This window comes from Beta vulgaris, chromosome 2 (genome assembly GCF_026745355.1).
Source record: "Beta vulgaris subsp. vulgaris cultivar EL10 chromosome 2, EL10.2, whole genome shotgun sequence".
NCBI lineage: Eukaryota > Viridiplantae > Streptophyta > Magnoliopsida > Caryophyllales > Amaranthaceae > Beta > Beta vulgaris.
This window is the reverse complement of record NC_079203.1, coordinates 4549904-4566235: the sequence shown is the minus strand read 5'-3', so window position 1 is coordinate 4566235 and position 16332 is coordinate 4549904. Positions and strand designations below refer to the sequence as shown.

The following is a 16332-nucleotide window of genomic DNA, read 5'->3' as shown; positions in this document are numbered from 1 at the left end:
CATGAGTTTCTCGCATTCCTGTTGAAGTTTAGAGAAAACCCAATATTCGGTGGCCCTCCTGAATTCTCGGTACACCATTGTACAATATTCTTTGAATCGGACACGATGATGTGTTTTGTGTTTTTGAAATGCTCACAAGACATTGTGATTAACTAACATTCTTATAGATAAGTTTGGCCTAATGAAAAGGAGAACACCTCTCGAACTTAAGGCTAAGGTTCAATCCTCATTAGCTGTATTATGGAAGAAGAGAACTCCCCCCTCCCCTAAAATGTGTAGCACCAGAGCCCATTGATTCGGGTCAGGTTGACCCTTGAGAGATTTCAACTCAATAGGATCGTTCATTTTACCTACCTTAAAGAAAACCTTAGGCATAACAAAACAAAAAAGGGAAAGGAATGGAGCACGATTCTCATAGGAAGAAAAGATACAAATGCAGAAATGCTGTCCTATTATAATTGTTGTTTTTCACGATAGTGAACCAAGAGAATGTAAGCTGCAGAGACTGAGTTAAACTCCCGAACAGGCGTGAAGAAAAGCAGGTAGTGATAATGAGGCCTGTCTTCTTTAAGTGTCTTTATCATACAAAATTATGTCCTTATCATTGACAAGGTCTTTTTCATACTATCACTAATTAGTAATGGAGTACTAGTTAGTTATTTAGGGTTTGTTTTCCCCAACTTATTTTCAGTTCAGTTCAGCTCTGGATAATACTTTTACTATCACATATCACTATTCATTTCAGTTCAATTCAATTCAGTTTAACTGCTTTATGTCGAAGGGAACATACCTTTAGAATTGGTAATTTAAATGGCTGAACCAACCCTCTTTAGATTAAATACATGCTGACACAAAGATGTTTGAGTAGAGGTTTTGGGAGAATTACACAACATGAGATTCAGTGGGTAGTAAAAAAAAGTTTCAAAAAAGTTACTCGTGAACCAGATACGAGTATGCATATACTCCCTCTGTCGGTCCGTCCCAAATTATTTGCTACATTTGCTTTATCACAAAGACCAAGGAGGGAGTGGGGACCATTGCCATAACAAGAATTAACAAAAAAGCAAATAGGTAAATTGTGGGATCTATGTACTATATATGGAAATATTTACAAAAACCAATGAGGGAGTGATGGCAAATTTGTAAATAAAGTGTGGGACCTATGTACTATATATGGAAATAGTTGCAAATGTAGCAAATAAATTGGGACACACTTAAATGGCAAATTGTAGCAAATAAATTGAGACGAAGGGAGTAATAACTACTGAAAATCAGCAACTAATTTTTTTTTTCCATATAATAACTACTTTCAAAAGGAAGAAAAAAAATGAGTTAGATCCACTAAATTCTGTAGGTCAAAGTATGTCTGGACTAAGATCTAACCTAAGATGGTATGGTATGACACCAAGCCAGACAACCTGCGGGTCATGCCTAGCCATTGTCTCGGCACGAAGGTACTACGACCCTGTTCAACTTATTTTAGAAAAAAATAAGATAAGTTAAACTAAAATTAATTCGAAAAGGTTAAATAGAACACACCTGACATTGGGCTTCCTCAAGACACTAACAAGCAACAAGTAACAACCACGTTTTTTTTATTAGGAAAGAGAACATAGGAAAGACTCCCTTAATTAGGAGACCAACCTAAAACATCCTTGCGGATGATAAGAGAGAAATCAATATCATAAAGGGGGGAGGAATACAAGAGAGTAGAACATGAATGACCTTTACGAGCTATAAAATCCACCGCTCTATTAGCCTCCCTGAAGATATGATCACAACGAACCGTCGAAAAGCTATCTATATTAATACCTGCATCAGAAATAATATGTTAATTTCTCACGGGATACTCCACAGCTCTTTAACTGAATTGATAAATGCAAGGTTGTCTTCCTCAATAACAATATCCCTAATACTCAGAGAACAAGCCCCCCCTAATGCCTGCACGGAGTCCCCAGGCTTCAGCTTGGAGTATAGAAGCAGAGGAACCAAGAGCTTGAGCACCTGTAAGGGCCACAATGCCATTCTCATCTATAATAACAAAACCAAAGGCAGCCTAGCTCCCAATATTTAGTTTATAACCATTTGTTATTTGTAACTTAAAATCTTGTGAATGGCATAAAGTTGATTTTGAATGCACATAACTCTCAATCTATGAATTGTTTTGTTGTTATTCAAATTGGAGTTGATATCTCGTTTCTAGAGCTTTCCAAAGATAGGTCATATGCCAATTCTGTTGAGAAACGAGAAAGTTACACCCGTTTTACGAAGAATGTCGAGAGCATACCGCGACTCGCGGCCATCACGGCGCCTCGCGGTTTGCGAGATTCGTTTCCGAATCAGATTTTCTTTTAGGGATTTGTGTGGAGTATGTTCTAGGATTTTTGTGCGGGGTTCCTTATGTTCTAAAAGGATCTCTTGGTGCTCATTATTTGACACAACTTATGAACCACTTTTAGCCTCTAGAATTTTAGGACTCCTTGTAATTATTCTCTTTGTTTTTCTCAATCATAGTGAAGAAGCTCAAATTCTCCACCTGCGAACGTGGGTCTATTTTGACCGACCAACGTAAATCCTTGTGTTCTTTTGTTTATCTTCTTTACTGTTTTTCTCATCTTTATTATTTCATTGACTTGTTCCGCATTAATCAAACTACAACTCTCCATTTCTTAACACCATCGAAATTCAATTTAAAAGAGCCTGGAAGGGGGGGGGGGGGGCGCCAAATCACTTTAGGACCCGAACATAAAGCCTTAGGAAGCACACCATCTGCACGAGCAAACTCTGTAGAAGCATCTACTTTCTCTTCGTCTGCTTTGAACCACTCATTGGTAAACTTTGCAATAATCACAGCAGCTTGAATATGAGAAATAGACTATTCTCTAAAGATGAGATTATTTCTAAAATACCAATTAAACCAACATAACAACTAATAGCAAACAAGGCTAAAACTTCCAAAGAATGACCATGAACCTCATTGAGCAGCTTGTGGAAGGACAAGGAAGAAGAGTGCAAAGAAGGGGAAGGCGTAATAGGCCAGCCATAATCGAAATGAAGATGAGCGAATATCCAGCATGAAAGGACACCAAAAACATAAGTAAGCTGTAGACTCAGGATGAAAATTGCAAAAAACACACTCATGAAGAAGAAAAATATGACTTCTTTTTAATTTGGCTTTTGTAGGGAGACCTTCATTACAAGCATTCCGAAAAAAAAAAAAAAAACTTTCGAAGAAACATTAAGCTTCCAAATCCAAGAATACTCAACTTTGGAAATTCGGTCATGAGAAAGACCAGAGGGGTAGATGAGGGTGTGCAAAGAGCCCAATAGCACAGGGCCCCCAAAATTATAAGTGCCCCAAAATATATTATTTTGAAAATTTTACTTCATATTTGAAGAAATCATTTTTGTTTTCCACCCTTAATCAACTTGTCAATGATCTATCTTTAGATTTTTCAACTTTCCATCTTTAGAACTCTAACCTTCCATGAGTTCCATCTTTATTTTCTATAAATTTAGGGACCCAATTTTCATGTTGGAACCGGAACCCCAAAATTTCCAAGACGGCTTTGAGAAAGACCTTGAGCTGATTTAAATTGATAACATGGTGTAACTACCATGTTAATTAACTTGTGGAGTGGTTGAAAATTGAAACCTTTGACCTTCAACTTCAAGTCCAAACTCAATGTTCTGGAGACTAGTTGCCATGAATGATGTACAATCAATATGGTCTCCAAATCAAACACTAATCAATATTTCTCATTTGTTGATTTCATCATAGTGAGACACAAATTCAAATTTATCATAATGTCTTCTGTTGACATCCTTTATCATCTCTCAGCTCATCCGAACCAAAAAGCGAAGGTACAATCATACATTATGCTGAAAAATTCAAATATATGATCATTAAGTATCATACAGGTTAAAAGATAGATATAAGATGAAATTTCCTAAACTATATGACTATATGAGCCTTATTTTTTGTGATTGTGAAAACGTGGCTACATGCTTTTGGTGTCACTGATGAATTTTTAAAGTTAATTTTTATGTTCAATTTTAGCTTATACTACCTCCGGTCTTTATTAGTATATCCGTATTTTTTTTTTTGAAATGTCCCTTATTACTTTACCCATTTTTTGTTTTTTTAAAAAAAAAAAGCTCAAATGGACCCGGTGCACACTAACTTAGTGTGTACCGGTTTGCTAAGATATTAATTTCATATAGTGAATTCTACAGAGATATAATGAACTTATATACAATATAGTATATTTTATTAACGAAAACACATAATGTGAAATTATATGCAATACAATAGAGGAATTAATTAAAATATTTTAACATACATGAAGATCTAAGTTGTGTAGTATATATCATTGTTGGAGTTTATAAAAAAAGGTTTTTAAAGAAACTCAAGAATTGCTTCAAAAGATAATGTGGAAATTCCCACATTGAAAGAATAATAGGGAGGGTAAGGAGTTTATAAACATTACACTTTCTATACCCATTGAGTTGTGTAGCACAAGGACTTTTAGTGGGCATGTGGTGAGTGGAGTCACCACGCGCCTGCCCGGTCTGGGCCAGGGCATTGGGCCTTGGGGACTTAACTTAACTAAAGTTTTGGATCAAAAATCTGTTAGTTTTATGACCGTTTTTAGCCAGTATTAAAGTTACCGTTTTTTCCATTATTTTCTCCCTTAATGAACCATTAGTTGTAGCGAGGCAAATTCAACTTTAGGGCAGTGATTTCTTCACGCCACGGTTATCAGAGAAGTTTAATTAATGTTCTTAGCGGTTTTAGTTCCTACAATCATGACACGTGTTCTAACATATGGAATGATTTAGTTTCTCCATGATATAATGTGTCTGGAAGATATAGTGAGTTTCTACTTGATATAGTGTGTGTTTGAATGATATATTGAGTTTCTGAATAATATAGTGTGTTTCTGAATGATATAGTAAGTTTCTGTATGATATAGTGTGTGTCTGAATGATATAATGAGTTTCTGTATGATATAGTATGTGTGTGTTTGAATGATATTATAAGTGTGTGAATAATATAGTGAGTTTCTACATGATATATCTGGGTCTGAATGATATAGTGGAAATCTGCATAATATGGGTTTTTGCATAATATAGTGGATTGTTCATTGATATGTTGTTTTGCCTGGTGCACACTAATGTTAACGTGAACCGGGTCCACACAAGTCAGATTGTTTTTTTTCTACTTTTGGAATAAGACCACTAACTTTTCATCACACATACATTCAACTTTAATAAAAATAATAGTTTCTCTTTCTTTCGATGTCCCACAATATTATTTCTTCTAAAACTTTATGTAAAAGAAACGGGTAAATTAATAAAAACCGAAAGAAGTATATTACACGACTTTGAAAGCTAGTAAAGAAATGAGCAAGCGTAATTTTTTTAAGCTATTATCAGATTAAGTGTGAACTATTAAAAAAAAAGACTGTTTTTACCGTATGTGTTACCCAGGTTTCCATCTAGATCCACCAGATGTGCCTAAATACTAAGTTTCTTTTATCATATGAAATCATTTGTGCTGCTTAAACAAATATGCAAAATAGTACACCAATTGCACGTAATTTCTTTTTAACAATATTCTAGACAAAAAATCTCATATCTATGTTTCAAACTTCATGTGGCATGAAACCCTAGCCTCCCCTTCTTTCTTTTTCTTTCTAAAACTCTAGCCTTCCCTACTCATTCTTCATCAGTTAGGGGCTGCCATAGATGATCTCATCCATGGTAATTCCCCTTTTCCCTTTTATTTTAAGTTTTTAGTTTATTTTCTTGTTATATTGAATAAATTAGTATCTCTTTATGAGATTTCTTCAAATCCTGTTATGGGATTTTTAGTTTCTGTTGTGGAGATCTTCTCCTCCCCTGTGGGAGTTGTGAGTGTGTTTTTTTTAGGTATGAAAAATTGTTCTTGTTGGTTGAAATTCAAGACTCAACATGAAGGTATTGGAATCTCGAATGCGGTTAACATGTCTCTATCAAGAATGCTCTTCCCAAACTATGTCAAAATGACAGACTTCCTTATCAATATCTGTTTGATTCAGCAAATACAAGGGCATCTGGTTCATTATAGTTTATTCGAAGACGAATTTGATTTAATCTTGTTTAATTGTATCTTGTTTTTCTTAATATCTATTGTAGATGTCGTTTGGCCTTCAATTAATGAAATTTCTCTTTTTAAAAAAAACTTCATGTGGCATGACGAGAGATGATACACATACACTCGGTGTATGTGGGCCACACATACACTGGATGTATGCTTTACTACTAAAATGTATATATTTTATACGTGTTAATACTGAAATGTATACTATTACTAAAAAATTTACAAATTTACAATCATTTGAACCTGTTTTGTTTTATTCAACGATATTTGAATTTACATAATACATAAACGATTGAAATACTATATTTCAAATTGAATTTTTTTGCATGGTAGGGATGAAAATATAACATTATTTTTCTACAAACAAATTAAATAATTGAAAACGACAGAAAAATTTAGTAGAAATCAATAGTAGAAAAATGGTGAAGATGAATAAGATGAAACTAATATATGAATAATTAAAAGAAAAAATTACAATTCTTTTTTTGAGTTATAAACAAAGAATTCATACAAATCTAAACAAAGAAAATTTCATAAAACAAATATTTTAAACAAAGATAAAGAACAAATCATTAAAAACAAAATTATCTGTCATAACATTTTAATTTGTAATATTTTTTATAGCAATATACATTTTAATTAGTGATACATACACTCAATAAACCCAGTATATGTGTTGCCTTTGCGGTGCGCAGCGGTGGCATGACCCTTTGATGATTATGTGAAAGTTTGCAACCTCAAAGAGTGAATATAGTCAAACGGACAATCAATGGCGTAACCTCAACGGCAAATTGTCGCTTTAACGCTTGTTTAGTTGTTTCTTTTTAATGGTGGAGTACCTCCAAGAGATACTGTTCTTGGGATCTAATTTCAATACTTACAACTAGCTTATTTTCATTATTAATCTGTAGAAGAGGCGTTTACTTGATTATTTCCATGGAACTAAGGTAGTGTTTTCACAAACTTCTAAAACAGTTTTACAAGTTAAGAAACAGAGAAATAAGGCCTTCTATATTAATCTTGTCTGATTTATCATATTTCACTAAGCAACTATTCTTAGGGTGTGATATGTTAATCTTCTAAATTTGAATCTGTAAATAAGAAGTAATAACTTGTAAGAATTTTCGGAAAGCGCAGGATACCTATCTGCATATCACCCCTTCGATGTACAGGGTGATGTCAGCGGGGAGAACCTTGCATTACCATTGCTCTTCCCAAAACCAAATCATCAGCATACGAACTTTAAATCCATCACAAGGGATGGATTGCAACACGACTATAGATTACCATACACCTATGGAGATGAGACACCCCCCTGTGGAAGGGTACGAGCAGTGTAAACAAACTCCAATTTTCGGCCCCGATGTAGCGGCTACAAGTATGGATTCCGAAAAGTCGTCTTGTGTCTCTTTGTTACTACCTCCGAGCTCCCCCTTTTGTTCGCCGGCAAAGTCTACTTCACGGGTCAACAATCAGTCTACCAGCAAGATGAAAATCTCCTCTCGTTTGCACTCCAGTATCAAAAGCCAACATGATACGGTAAAGCGTCGAGGTATCTCTTTCTCTAACCCTTTGTTTTGCAGGGTGCGCATTGGATCCAAGAGAAGTCCATCCTGCTTTACTGAGGACGTCTGCTATCCTTGTCGGAAGAAATGTTATGCCCCCTCCCCCCCTGTTTTAGTAACTAATCCTGTTCAAGATGATGTTCTTATGTATGGTTAGTATGTTCCTTAGGTTGTAATTCAGTTTTTATTAAATGCAAGTTTATCTGATGTCAAAAAAAAAAAAAAAAAAAAAAAAAAAACTTGTAAGAATTTTCTTTTTTAGGAAGTACTCGCCTAGGGGAAATAGGTAAACACATTCATATGTTGTTGACTTTGACGTTTATGTTAGGTAGACAACTCTATTACGTGAGCGTTTTACTTTTCAGTTTATTCAATTTATATCTTTACTGACTCGATAAACTAAGCACTTTTATTGTATGTGAGAAATTGACATATATATAGCTCTCAAGGCCTAAAAAAACTTAATTTATGACCCAACCCTAGTGTGAAAAACATTTGAAAGCTGATGGACTATTTCATTATTGATGTCTTCAATAGATCCATTAACCTTTTTGTGGAGAATTGTTACACAAACTCTAATAGTCTATTTGATATATGGTGATAAATGATAGTAATGGTAATGCAGAAGTTTAGTGTAAATTTACAAGGAAAACTTTTGCCAATGTTCATGCTAATGAAATTTCAACCTTAAATACATTTTTCAATCCTAAGTTTTTCACTACCATTTAATATAACTTCTTTTTAAGCGATAATGGATAATAATGAAATCATGTGAAGAAACTAGATTTTTGGAAGTGGACCATCATTACCATGAGTATAAGAAAATGATATATTCCTTACAAAATTACGTAAAATTCATCACGATAACCATTATTTATTATCACGTACAAAAAAAAAACACAAAATGAGAAGTGCATATACTGCCGTTAGAATATATAAAAACCCATTTATTTTTCCTTTTAATTTAATATAATATTATAAATAACATTCAACTATTTAGAAAAATATAGATTCCTTAAAGCAAATAGCAACCAAACATTTATTCATGGAAACCTTGTGTCCTTAACCTATACTAACTGAAATATAATCATTTGTCAGATGTCCTTGTTATCTAAATTTTTAGGGGATGTTTTATAAGCAATTTTTAGGGTATGTTTTTTCCTTGGATAATGCAAAAGTGGGTTTTAATTCCCAAAATATGTCCAAAAAAATTAAAATTCCCTGCGTACCGTCCACGTAGGACGGCACGCGAGATTTTTTTTTTTTAGTAAAACCGCTACTTGCAGTAGCGGTTTACAAGTGGTGAGAAATTTTTTTTTTCAACTTAGGTAAAACCGCTACTCGGAGTAGCGGTTTATTATGGAAACTGATATTTGCTACCATATTTTGCGCAGGTAAACCGCTATTCAGAGTAGCGGTTTATATTTATACACCGCTACTCAGAGTAGCGGTTTATATTTATAAACCGCTACTCAGAGTAGCGGTTTATTTTAAAATTAAACCGCTACTTTGAGTAGCGGTTTCCGTGGGTTAAAACAAAAAAAAATAATTTTCTCGCGTGCCGTCCTACATGGACGGTACGCAGGGAATTTTAATTTTTTTGCGCATATTTTGGGAATTAAAACCCACTTTTGTATTATTCAAGAAAAAATTCTTCAATATTTCACCATTTTATACTATTTCATCGGAGAGAAGACGTTTCTAATTGCATTAGTCCTTTTTCGCTGTTAAACAAAAAAATAAAAGAGAGATTATTACTTGTGAAGCAAATAACAGTTATGATCATCTCGAGGTAAATAAGAATAATGAAAGTATATAAAAAAAAATCCCACAACTGAGCAAACACCGCAGCAAATCCGCAATTGCTCCCACTTCTGCACACAGACACAATAACTGAAGCTTTTGCTCATCCCAACATTTCTAACTTCTAACTTCACTATCACTGTACAACACTTCTTTTACTCTTTATTTGACTAGTCTGTCTCTAAACTTCACACTACACTACTACAGTCTACAGTACTACAGTTCTACTACTATTACTATAATACCCACTACTTTCTTTTTCTCCCACTTTACCATTTTCTGCTAATCCCAACTTCTCCTACTTTTTCTTTCTCTCTCCTTTTGTTTTTGTTTTTGGTTTGTTGGGCCATCTTTTTTATTCTCTCATAAAAATTCCCTCTTTTTTTCTTTCTCTTTCTATTAATGTGTGAGAATTGAAGGGTTTCTCATTCTTTCTAGTTGAGAGATAATAATTTCTCAATTAATGCTATATTCTTCACATCTTTAGCAAGGTTTGGTTTTGCCGACGCTTGTCTTTTTCTAAACATTAAATCCCATTTTTGCAAACAAAAAAAATCTTACTCAGAAACATAACACATTTTTTCTGGGTTTCTCAACATTCTTTTTTGGTTGCTCTGCTTCTCCTCAAGGTTCATTCTCTCTTCTCTGCTTTTTTTTTTGTTGTTGTTGTTATTGTTGTTGTTATTCAACTTGCTTTCGCTCGCGTCGCGTGCATATAAGACTAGTATTATTATTATAACAATTTTCTTCTTATGGGTTTTTGCTTATTTTTGTAAGTTTGACTGTGATTATGTGTGAGTTTGGGAATTTTGGATTTAGTTGAGGTAGAGTGCATTTCAAATCTATTGAACTATACTCATCTTTGCTGAATTTCTTTATTATGTTTTGTGTTTGAATTTTAGATGTTTGACTGAATTTTTTTTTTTCTGAATTTGGATTTTAGAAGTTTGAATGAAATTTTACTTAGGTTTTAACTTTACATGCATTAACTGTCTTTTAGTGGGTCTCAAAAAAAATTAAAAATTGATGTAAAACTAAAAATAAAAAAGAGGTATAACGGCTAGTCTTGTTGCGGTCAAAAATTAAGAATGCGCACATCATTATGGAATGACAATATATATGGTGATTGATAGAGTATAAATCTATTCTTGCGACTTTAACCATTAGTTTAGCTTAGCTTAGCTTTTGGTCAAGTTGGTCCTTTGACATGGTATTAGTCATAACTCTAAGTACTTGTAAGATAATGTTTGATGTGAATCAGGTTGTACGACAAAGGAAAATCATTCACTTGTTATTTCATGGAAATAAAAATTCTATCAAGTGAAAGAAATTTGTTACATTAGCAAATTGTAGTTATCAAAATGATAAAAGTGAGCGGGCTTTTGATTTTATGTAATTATAATTGCAAATCTAATTATATGATACATATTAGTCACTGTTATATATATGTATTACCATATACTCCTTGAAATCCTTGATTGGAAGACTTTGATTTTTCTCAAATGATTTTTGGTATAAAATTTAAAAACCTTACTATTAGATTCATAATAGAAGTGTTTTCGTAATTTTTTACAATTTCATTAATATATTTTGAGAGAAATTAACATTCCCTCAAGCATCTTGGCTACATTAGGCGTGTATTTTGTACAACTTATTTTTGACATATTTGAACTTATTTGTAGTCAGTATTAGAACTTATTCGAACTTGTTGGACTTATCTTTAACTTGTAGTATGAAGTTAATTTTATTTCCGAATTAAGTCAAAATAAGTTGAACTAACACTATAGTGAAAATAGAGTGAATAACCACATAGTGATAGCTAAGCTGTGGCAGCTTTCCCTTTCTATTTCTCTCTCTTTTTTGTGTGTTAATTCCCTCTTTTTTTTGTCCCATTATACTCCAAAGTTGTTTCATCCTTTTATTAGTTTTGTATATTTAGATGATGCCAAAATATATAGTAGGAGAATGTAGCATGACTTGTCAATCAATTGAAATGTCTTTTTAATGGTTGATTTGCTTTGTGGATTATTGAAGTAAATTATGAGTATTATATATTCCTTTTCCTATACAACTAGTTTTACGCCCGGACTACAACTCGAGTAATGACATTTTTCATTCATATATTAATATTTTACTTTAAAATGATAATACTAAATATGACTTGGTTTAGTGGTTAAAACTTTAATATATGAGCTTGAATTCTATTGAAGAACGTCATGTGGGATCGTTCATTGTTTAAGGACGCCTTTTAATATATTAGTATAGATTAGGCAAAATAGAACTCACTTTTTTTCTTTATTTTTTCCGTAATTTATCTATTTGTAAATAAGGAAAATCATGCGGTTACAATTAGTATTTTTTTTTTTGATCCATATGAGCCACAAAGACAGTACAAAGTACAAATAAAAGGAGGGGGGATTCGAACCTCATTCACAGCACCTCAATCGTAACCACTAGGCCAAAACATCCTTGGTATGCGGTTACAATTAATAATAGTGCAGAAGCATGTACTTAGCTAATAAGTAATTAAGTAGTCAAAATAAAGATTCAAAATCAATAATTAAGGGCCATGTTTTAAGCTTGTCTAATATAAGAAGACCTAGCTTTATGAGGAAAAGCACTTGATACTTTATTTTTCTTTGCATGGCAAAGTATGGTTTTCACTTTAGCTTTTTTTGCTTATAATGGGGCATTGGATTCTTTCTGATCTCTTTTCTTTTCTTTAGAGCTTGCTTTTAAACTTTACAGCATTGTATAAATTAGGAGCATTCAACATATATAGAAGTATAGATTCCTGAAGCACTGTTTTATATCACTTTAAATATTAAATTTGTTATAATAAATTCGCTCCAAATTATCTGAATATCTTATGTTTTTGTGTTTGGAAAGAGGGCACTAAAGTAGTAAAGTTGGATAAGAATCAAGTATCAACTCTTAACACCTTACTTGAAGATGATTCTATTAAACCATTGGAGCATATTCTTATTTACTAAAATATATGGGAAAGTTATAATTGAAGCTAAGTAAATGTATAATCACTTTTTACCAGTGCAAGATGCTAATACTTCATAGGATAAGTAGGGTAACTTGTTTAATAAGTATATTTTTGCCCTTGCATGATAGAATCTTTACTCCATGCATAGAGAATAAACCAAGAAAATATTTTGAGGTCCTAGCTTAATATAATTACAAAAAAAATTCTGCTTCAAAGTTAATATATGTGAAAGTTAAGTTGCACGGACACGGGACACTGACACGGGGACACAGGGAAACACAAATTCTAAAAGTGAAAAAACGCAGGGAAAACGTTAGAGAACACGATATTTTACAGTTTTGATAGTAGACTAGGCTATATTTTGAGAGATTTAGAGATATTGAAAGGAAAAAGTAAGGTTGAGAGGGAAAACATGTCTTCTAGTAACAAAAAACTGTGTTGATCTCGTTTCAATTCACTATTTATCTTCAAAAGAAAATTCAAAGTGTCTGAAAGTGTCCTGAAGTGTCGGAAACGCGACACGTTGACCCAAAGAGAGTGTCCGTGCATCATATTATTTAACTAGACCAAAGGATTTTCTATGCTTTGTTTTTAAATCATTATTACAGGGAATCTTTGCCTAGATCAATATGAAAAGATGAAGTAACTGGTTTGATCAGATGCAGTCTAGAGCAGATTTCCACTGTGAAGTAATATTCTTAAATACATAATATCTTATAAGATACTCTTTTGGCCTGTTAGTCAGATGCTTTGTGTTGGTATATCCTAGAGAAGTATAACTCATTCTCCAATAAATTCGTCAACCGATATAAGAAGCAAGATATATGAAGTGGTATGAGGGGAATGCCAAAGTTATGCTCTCAAATAGTAAAGATATATTACTGATGTCATAGTTATCTTTTGTCGGGGTTGAACATGGGACACTTTCCTTTTCCATTCCAACTCTGACAACAGATTTCTTTTACAGGCGGTTATGTTGTATGTCTGAGTGAGTTTAATGTTTGAGGCATAATGCATGCTCAAAGAGATTTTTGTTTATTGGTTTTGCTGTTTTCTAATAATTGATTTTGCATTATTCACTGATCGATGTTCCTGTCAACCTCTTCTTTCAGATGCTATATCAATCATAGAAGCACTTCTTATTGAGACAGAATCACAACACGATTTCATGGTTTCATCTCGGAGTCACTAGCTTCGGCAGAAAACTTCACCATGAAGCTTCAATCCTTCTTACTAGATATATCTATCTTTCTTTATTTAGTTGCTATCCTTCCCCTCATTTGTGCCGATTTGAACTCAGACAGGCAAGCACTTCTTAACTTTGCTGCTAATGTTCCACATGGACGAAAGCTCAACTGGAATGTTGCCTCTGAAATTTGCACCACTTGGGCTGGTGTCACGTGCAATACTGAAAGAACCCGTGTTATTGCTCTCCATCTCCCAGGAATCGGGCTCGTTGGCTCAATACCGTCTGGTACCATTGGGAAACTAGACGCACTTGAAGTTCTAAGTCTACGATCAAACAGCCTCAATGGGGAACTTCCTGCTGACATTCCTTGTTTATCATCTCTTCATTCCTTATTCCTTCAATCTAATAACTTCTCAGGGAGCATTCCTAAATCTCTTTCTCGTGGACTTATGGTGTTGGATTTAAGTTTTAACTCCTTTACTGGAAATATTCCATCAACTATTAACAACTTGACAAGGCTTATTGTGTTAAATCTCCAAGATAATATGCTTTCTGGGTCTATCCCTGATCTTAATCCCCCAAGGCTGAAGCTATTAAATGTAAGCGACAACATGTTAAATGGTGAAATCCCAGATTCACTACAGAAGTTCCCAAGCTCATCATTTTTGGGAAATCCCTTATGTGGACCACCTCTAGAAGATTGCTCCTTGAATGGGCCATCATTGGCTCCAACTCTTCCGATTGTAAGCAAAGATGGCAATAGGACAAAGTTCAGTATAGGGGCCATCATTGCTATTGTAATAGGCGGCTCTGCTGTGCTGCTTCTTGCAGTAGTAATAATTTTACTATGCTGTCTGAAGAGAAGACGTACAGGAGGTAGTGATTCTGACAAGGGAAAAGAAGCTAATGTCAAGAAGAGCAAAAACCAGTTGCCAAAGGAAGACTTTGGGAGTGGTGTGCAGACAGCTGAAAAGAACAAATTGGTCTTCTTTGGAGGTTGCTCCTATAATTTTGATCTTGAGGACTTACTTAGGGCTTCGGCAGAAGTTCTTGGGAAAGGGAGCTATGGAACAGCATATAAAGCTATTTTGGACGAGGGAATTGTTGTGGTGGTAAAACGGCTCAAGGAGGTGGGGATTGGCAAGCGGGAATTCGAGCAGCAAATGGAGATGGTTAGCAAGGTTGGTCAACATCCAAACCTCGTGCCTCTTCGGGCATACTATTTTTCCAAGGATGAAAAACTACTGGTCTATGACTTCATACCTGGCGGCAGCTTAAGTGCAGTCTTGCATGGTATGCATCCCTTCTCTTCCCACTGCAGTATCTATAGATACCTAAATTTTAAAAATTTAAATGCGAAATAGGAGAGTAGTGGCCAGTAGGTGCCACAAATAAAGTTACAAAAATTCCCCTCACTGACTCTATGCTTCTAATATTTCAAGATCTAGATTGTGACTAACATAGGAATATTGGCATTGTATAGCAAATTTGTAAGATTATTTTTGCAAATTATACTGTGCAGCTATCGTTTTTCTCATTCTCAGTGCATCCTTTACTGAACTTTCAGGCCATGGATACAATGGGAAGACTCCCTTGGACTGGAATTCTAGAATTGCAATTGCACTAGGGGCCGCACGAGGAATACTTCACATCCATTCTGAGGCCGGTGGAAAATTCATCCATGGAAACATAAAGTCCTCTAATGTTCTCCTTTCACAAGATTATGAAGGTTGCATCTCTGATTTCGGTTTGCCTCTATTGATGAACTTCCAAGGCATCACCTCGAGGAGCATAGGGTACCATGCTCCAGAAGTGATCGAAGTAAGAAAAGCTAGTCAAAAATCTGATGTGTACAGTTTTGGGGTACTACTCCTGGAGATCTTAACAGGAAAAGCTCCTCTGAAAACTAGCCATGGACACAACGATGTGATTGATCTCCCAAGATGGGTGCAGTCCGTGGTCAGAGAAGAATGGACTTCTGAGGTATTCGATGCTGAGTTACTTAGGTGTCCAAATGCGGAAGAGGAAATGGTGCACATGTTACAGATAGCACTGGCTTGTGTAGCTAGAGTGCCTGATATGAGGCCTAAAATGGATGATGTTGTTAGAATGATAGAAGAAATCAGGCCGTCTGAGTCAGAAGAGAGGCCGTCATCTGACGAGAACAAATCTAAGGACTCGAACGCTGGTACCCCTACCCCCTGATTTTTCAGTACAAATCTGGGATTGCTGAAGAAATTGATAATTGATTTTCTGATGTAGTATCATAAGGTGATGATTATTCCTAATTTATGCAATCTTTCTAGGCTTTGTGCAGCTGTTTGTTGAGCAGTAAAGGGTCTAGATTGGAGTGATGTCAAATTACAATTATGTAAAAAAAAAAAAAGTTTGATTACAAGCAATGCATGACTTGTGCTTTAGCCTTTTCAACTCATATAATGAATTATGCCCAAGAGATTGCTGCATACAAAAAAATGACCATATGAGACTAACATTTTTACTCACATTCACGACTAATATTGTATTTCATCAACTTTACCCCACCAAAACTTTAAAAACTAATCTAAACCCAATTGAGACTTGGTCCTGTTTGGCAAATAGAGTTTAGTTGTTAGAGTTTAGAGTTTTAACTTTT

At 34.4% G+C, this 16332-nt stretch overlaps 1 protein-coding gene across 1 annotated transcript; it reads left to right on the top strand.

Annotated features, from left to right (window-relative positions):
• The first annotated feature begins 9598 nt into the window (after window positions 1-9598).
• On the top strand, window positions 9599-16127 carry LOC104887142 (probable inactive receptor kinase At5g58300). Its single transcript, XM_010671739.4, has 3 exons — window positions 9599-10142; window positions 13621-14990; window positions 15265-16127. The coding sequence occupies exons 2-3, from the start codon at window positions 13721-13723 to the stop codon at window positions 15900-15902; spliced, it is 1908 nt and encodes a 635-aa protein (XP_010670041.2). The 5' UTR covers window positions 9599-10142; window positions 13621-13720; the 3' UTR covers window positions 15903-16127.
• The last annotated feature ends 205 nt before the right edge of the window (window positions 16128-16332 follow it).

Coding starts and splice junctions, on each gene's coding strand:
- LOC104887142 (XM_010671739.4), top strand. CDS start 13,721: ATGAAGCTTCAATCCTTCTTACTAGATATATCTATCTTTCTTTATTTA. Junction 14,991..15,264: donor CTTAAGTGCAGTCTTGCATG/GTATGCATCCCT, acceptor CTGAACTTTCAG/GCCATGGATACAATGGGAAG.